This window comes from Chrysochloris asiatica, unplaced genomic scaffold (genome assembly GCF_000296735.1).
Source record: "Chrysochloris asiatica unplaced genomic scaffold, ChrAsi1.0 scaffold00318, whole genome shotgun sequence".
NCBI lineage: Eukaryota > Metazoa > Chordata > Mammalia > Afrosoricida > Chrysochloridae > Chrysochloris > Chrysochloris asiatica.
Window position 1 is genome coordinate 1287332 of NW_006408836.1, and position 7175 is coordinate 1294506.

The 7175-nt window shown below is 35.6% G+C and overlaps 1 protein-coding gene across 1 annotated transcript in view; it reads left to right on the forward strand.

The window, feature by feature from the left end:
- Positions 1-3420, forward strand: part of RNF180 (ring finger protein 180) — a 242894-nt gene extending 239474 nt beyond the window's left edge. The window contains exon 7 of the mRNA XM_006875291.1: positions 3221-3420. Within this exon, the coding sequence (XP_006875353.1) occupies positions 3221-3420 (200 nt within the window). The remainder of the gene's footprint in view (positions 1-3220) is intronic.
- Positions 3421-7175: the final 3755 nt, after the last annotated feature.

Below are 7175 nucleotides of genomic sequence, written 5' to 3' on the forward strand. Positions count from 1 at the left end.
TTCTTGGATCAACTATCAACACTCACAGACAGCAGCAGTCAAGAAATCAAAGGACGTATATTGCATTAGGCAAATCTACTGCACAAGACCTTTTTAAAGTGTTGAAGAGCAAAGGTATCAGCTTGAGGACTAAGGTGCGCCTAAACCAAGACATTATACTTTCAATAACCTCATATGCATGTGAAAGCTGGACAGTGAATAAGGAAGACCATAGAAGAATTGATGCTTTTGAGTGATGGTGTTAGAGGGAATACTGAAAGTGCCATGGGCTGCCAAAAGAACCAATAGATCTGTGTTGGAAGAAGTGCAGCCAGCGTGCTCCTTGGATGCCTGGATGTCCACACTTCATCTCTCATACTTGCATACATTGTCAGGAGGGACTAGTAGCTGGAGAGGGGTATCATGTTTGGTAAGATAGAGGGTCAGAGAAAAAGGGGAAGACCCACAACGAGATGGATTGGCAAAGTGGCAGCGTTAATGGGCTCAAGTGTGGCAACAATAGTGAGGTTGGCCCAGGACCTGGCAGTGTTTCGTTCTGTTGTGCATAGGGTCGCTATGAGTCGGTACCGACTCGACTCAATGGCACCTAACAACAACAACATATGCATAGTGCCTGGTGTGGCAATGTGGGTTAATGCACTGAACTGCAAAGTCAGCTTGAACTGCAATGTTGACAGTGCAAGCTTACCAGTCGCTCCTCAGAAACCCTATCATGGTCGCTATGTGTCAGAATTGACTTGAAGGCACTTCACAACAACAACAGCATAGAGAATCTGAATTCTGAGTAAGGAAGTTGAAGAAAAATTGATGCCTTTGAATTATGGTGCTGGCAAAGAATATTGAATGTACCACGGGCTGCCAGGAGAACAAACAGCTCTGCCGTGGTAGAAGTACAGCCAGAGTGCTCCTTAGAAGTGAGGGGCTTGCTGTTGCCTACTTTGGATATGTTATATCAGGAGGTACTAGTCCCTGGAAAAAGATAACCATGCTTAGTAATTAGAGGGTCCGCCAAAAAGAGGAAGACATTCGATGTGATGGATTGACAGAGTGGCTGCAGCAATGGATTCAAGCATAGAAATGATTGTGAGAATGGCGCAGGACCAGGCAGGATTTCGTTCTGATGTGTATAGGGTCCCTATTCCACAGCACCTAAAGACAAAACAACAACAACATTTAGTGAGGCCTAACATCAGCATTCTCACCTGTTGTTGTTGTTGTTGTTCCTAAGTGTCGTTGAGTAGGTTCCAACTCAGATAGACCCTGTATAGGGTTCTAAGAAGCAGCTAGTGGATTTGAACCACCAACTTCCAGTTCAGAGTGACCTTGTGATCCAGTGCTTATCCTACAGTGCCACACCAGGACTCCATTCTCACCTACATGTCATGATAATATGCAATAATAAGTCATTTTAGCTAAGGGTAAATTGGAAATTGGAAAATACGAAATGGTTGACTAGGTTAGCTTGCTTACTTTTCATGTTTTGCAATATACTAAAATCTATATATGCCCAGTTAAATGGACTTTTAAATTGTATTATGTAATTTTTAGCTAGACTAGTAGCACATAGTAGACAAGAGATGGAAAACAGAATCCTGCAAAGAAATCAGATTGAAGTTAATAATAACAGTACAAAGGCAAGCAAGAAAATAGAAGAGCTAACACATCTAGTATGAGTGCTTTTTGTAAGTTATAAAAATTCATGATAAATCGTCTATGCAAATCATATATGACAAGCTCATCCAAAAACATAAGAAATTGTAAAATAAAAAGTTGTTTGAAATGTGACTTTGTAATTTATTCTAAAATATCATTTGATTTAGAGGCCATACTTTTAATTTCATGAGTTTTTGAAATGCACATAATACAAGTAAATATAATTTACAAATAAATATGCATATATTAGAGTTACTATTGAACAAAAAGAGATTTGGATTTAGATAATTTTCCTAATATCCTGAAGAGGGGAATGTCACCTTGCCATCAGAATAACCAGCCTGCCCTGGAGCACAGTATTTAACATCACTCCATTGTTAAAATGGATGAAACGACACAAGTTTATACGAGAGCTGCTATCAAGTACCAGAATTACATCTTAATGTTCAGATCATTATATTGTTACAAATAGCATAATTGGAGTCCTGATGTGGCACTTTAAGATAAGCACTGGACTGTTAACCATAAGGCCAGTGGTTCAAAGCCACCAGTCACTCCTTGGAAACCCTATACAGAGCTGGAACTGATTCCACGGCACTTGAGAACAATAATATAATTAAGCACTAAATCCTGGTGTGGCACTGTGGATTAATGTACTGGACTGCAAAGTCGGTTTGAACTGCAGGGTTGGCAGTTCAACCTCACCAGTGCCTCCTTAGAAACTCTATATAGGGTCGCTATAGGTCGGAACTGACACAATGGCACTTAACAACAACAGCCACAATCACAGCTATACTTAATCACTTAAAGTAGACAATAAATAAGAGAAAAACAAGATTAATAATCAGTTTTTAGGAAAACTGGATTTTGTTTTTTAAATACCTTTGTTGGTCAACCCAAAAGAAATGGTTGTCATTGGGAAAGTTGATACCTAAGTGCTAAATAATTAGCATAAAAATATCATGAAACAAGACATAGCATTTTACAGTGAAACATAATATCACTCAGAAATGTCTTATTGAGACTATAGTTTACTTTTTATGTACTAACCAATCCCCTTATGTCTCATACTATGAAATTTATAAAAAATCTAAATTGCTTGAAAAAAGTACTTTTGTGTATGTCTAGTTTGTTCAATGCTTGAACAAAAATGAGAGACATTTTTCCATACATTTTGCTGAAATATAGGATTGGTTGAAGATGTAAGAGTAAATTGGCAATCAGAAGTTATAAACAGTAGTTGTAACAGCAATAAAAATATGAACAAAGTTTAAATTTAGGAAATGCTTTTGTGTGAAAATGATTGTATTTGATGCTCAAAGATTTTTCATTATAGACCAGAAACTCCCCTGCTTTTTGCTAACTTTACTTCCCTTGCCCTTAAAAACCTTAATAAAAGAAACCGATGATAGTTGTTCATCATTTAAATTTTTTTAATTTTAAAAGAATACAACACACTACTCAGTGAAATAGAGATACGTTTAGTTCATGGTACCTGCATATATAATGAGGCTTCCTATATCTTAATTGAACAAACATTAAAATAATAAGTTCCTACATCTTCTAGGTTTCCACAGACATGCAGCTCCTGTTACCAGAAGGCAGTTTCCACACGGTGCACATAGGATGGATTATCTGCACTTTGAGGATGATAGTCGTGGATGGTGGTTTGACATGGATATGGTGATCATCTATATTTATTCAGTGAACTGGATCATTGGATTCATTGTTTTCTGCTTTCTTTGCTATTTTTTCTTTCCGTTTTAGTAATTTTCAGAATTAATACAGCTGAACAATCATATAAAACATAGACAATGTAAATAACAATTACTTAAGCAATTTTTAAGTGTGGTTTAAAGTTTTTATAATGTTTCCCTGTATAAATTGTTGTTTATCGAAAGCCTGGGAATAATGGACCTATTTATTGATGTTTTCATGTAACAAACTAAACTTTATTCAGTAACTACTCTATCTAATATTTAGCAGCAATTTACTATTAATGTCATCATTTTTGGTGTAGGGCTTAGGGGCTACAATTTTACAATGTTACTTTTATACTTTATTGTAAAGATTGAGGATTTTCCTCCATTAATAAATAGTAAAAATATAAAATGAAGTGACAATCTGAGTAGATAAAATTTTTATGATAAAATATTTCATCAATCACCACCTACTCTCAGGCAAAGAATAAATCATATTCTCGGGGAACAAATCTAGCAGGGTATATTTGGTTTGGTTTTCAAGATTCTCCACTTGTGTCCCCTTTGTTCACCAAGCAAGCTGACTATGTGTTTTGTATATACCTTATAATAGCTTTAGAGAAACATTTTTATTAATAAAAGCAAGAGAACAGCAAATATAAAAAGTAAAAATCTATTAAACTAACCTCCACCAATCGATACCTTAGGGAACTGCACTAACTCTTTCAGAATGTCAAGATTAATCACCTGAAGAAATAAATAATTTCTGATTTACCATAATCTCGAGAAATGCATGTCCAAAGTGTAATTAATTTAATAATTTGTTTAACTAGGAAGTTGTCAAATAAATTGTAAATGTGTAATAAAAAGTGGTTTTTAAAATTTGTTCATTTTATTAAGTGACTTAGTGTTTGAAATAAAGAATGGTTTGAAATATGCTTATAAATGAAGACAAGGGAAACTTGACATTTGTAATTACAGTAATCCTTGGGATGAATGTTTCTGTTACTTAAAAGAAAGGAAGAGGGAAGTTTAATTGCCCCATTGCAAGAAGGACCTAGGGCAGGTATCAGAATTTTAAAAGTGAAAAAATGGAAACGCAGAGCAGTAAACCTACTTAACTGAGTCACTCAGGTGGTATTTATGTAATTTAAGACAAAAGTTTTGATACCAATCCAACATTCCTACAGTATCATGTCATGTAATGCAAAAGGTATATTAAAGTAGGTGAACTGACCATGGCACTGAAAATACCAACACCATTGAAACAAAATGGGATGGATCAGGCTTAACAGATCAGTTTATGAAAAGTCATAATTTGGCCTAATTACTATTAACCATTTCAATAAAAACATGTGATGTTCTAAGAAATAGGCAAAAATGATAATGCTATTTTCCTAATGTGTTTTTTTTATTTTAAATAAGTTTAAAATTATATCTGTGAAAGAAAACAGAAGTGTAGCTCAGACATCATCAAATCCAGAAAGCAGAAAACTACAGTTGAAATTTGTATAAATTTGTATTCATATTTCATAATAAAATATACAAATTGGGCTTGCAATTTGATGATAGAAATCTTAGGGAAACAATGTCATCACTAAAACATTGTATTGCTTTATAGAAATAAAAAATGAATATTTATAATTACTAATTTATTGATCAATGTAATGATAATAATATAAGGGGAAAAAACTCAGCCCTTCTGAAAAAGGAGTCCTGGTATGGCTCATTATTGTTAAATGCTATGGAGTTGGCTCCCACACATGATGACCCTGTCTAGGGTTTCTGAGGAGTCAATTGGGGAGCTTGAAATGCCAACTTTGCAGTTTCAACCAGCCCAGTGCATTAATCCACTATGCCACAAGTTGCAAGATGATGCACTTTGAACCACAAAGTTGGTTTGAACCACAAGGTTGTTGGTACCAAACCCACCAACCACTCCTCAGAAACCTTAGACAGGGTCACTATAAGTCAGAACCAACTTGATGGCACTTAACAATGACAAAAAATATGACTGAAAAATTAACCAAACTATATGGGAATAATTTTTAAGAGCATTAAAATAAATTGCAGCCATACAAGGCAATTCCTGGTTTATAACCTCTCGCAAATATGCCTTGATTCCCTCCTAAATTACTTTAAAATTTTAATTATACATAGCCTACTGCTGCCAACCACCACCCGTCTGTCAGTTTGTCATATTGTGGTGGCTTGTGAGTTGCTGTGATTCTATGCTATGGTATTGGAGGAGAATATTGAAAGTGCCATCATGGGCTGCCAAAAGAACTAATAGATCCATGTTGGAAGAAGTGCAGCCAGAGTGCTCCTCGGAGGCCAGGATGGCCAAGCTTCATCTCTCATACTTCAGACATATTGTCAGGAGGGACTAGTCACTGGAGAAGGATTTCATGTTTAATAAGGTGGAGGGTCAGAGACAAAGAGGAAGACCGCCAGCAAGAAGGATTGGCCAAGTGGTAGCATCAATGGGCTCATGCATGGCAACAACTGTGAGGTTGGCCCAGGACTGGGCAGTGTTTCATTCTGTTGTACATAGGGTTGCTATGATTCGGTACCAACTCGATGGCACCTAACAACAACAGCTGCTGCCAAGTACAAGTCCTAGTGTGGTGCTGTGGGTTAATGTGCTGGACTGCAAGGTCGGTTTGAAATTCAGGGTCAGCGATTCAAGTTCACCTGCCACTCCTGGGAAGTCCTATACAGGGTGGCTACGAGTCAAAACCAACTCGAGAACACTTAACAACAACAACAACTGCTGCCAAGTAGATTGTGACTCATAGTGATCGTAAAGGACAGAGCAGAGCCCATCATAGGATCTCCAGTATAGTAACTCATTATGGGGACGCGCTACCATGTACTTCTCCTATGGAGTGGCTGGTGAGTTTAAATTTCCAACCTTTTGGTTAACAGTCAAGTGTTTAACCACTGTTTCACAAGGGCTCCTTGTTTTATATATATATCCCTTAAATTAGTAACCTCAAAAACAGCAAAGTATGTTCTAGAGGAGCATTCAAATAGATTATATAATGTGACCTATAATTACGCCACTTGGCATACTAAAATCAAAAATAAATAAAATAATTATGAGTTCATTTTACTTGTAAATATTTTTAAGTTCTATACAAATAGTGCTTAAAACTGCTGACTCTTAAGAAGCATAGCATTTTTATGTGAAACCAGAAAACCCTGAGATCTAAAGAAGCCATTTTCTTCTGACATCTAGCACACATTAGCCATTCAGCAAATGACTGTCAAATTTATAAATAAAATACAGGACTAAGAAGAGTAAAGCAAAAACTATTTTTCTCTTTTTTAGTATTTCATAATATCAAGCACATAAAAACTAATTTCCTAAGAACAGAATAAAACAAGAAGAAAAAGCCTACAAAAAAAAATTATATATATATACTAGAACTATCAAGTGTCATATTTACATCCAGTAGTATTATGTAATAGTTTAATTTCCTGAGCTGTCACCATCAATTTCTGTTGCAACTGAGTTTAAGTGTAATTATCATGAGTCTTCATCTTTAATATTTCATACATTCATAAAAATGTGCTTAAATTGAAGCATGTTTCTGACTACTTGCAACAATTAATTTTTTCTTGAATTTAAAAGCAAATTCACAAACCCAAGCCAATCTGTATTCAACAGAAGATAAGGAAGTTAATCTGAATTAGGCAGAATATATGCAATCAGAATTTCTGTTGTACAAATGTTTTTCACTGTGTCACCAAATTCAAGAATGGGAAAAATATATTTCTGTCTGCCTTAGTAAGTGTCACTAGTTTTAAATGCTGGTG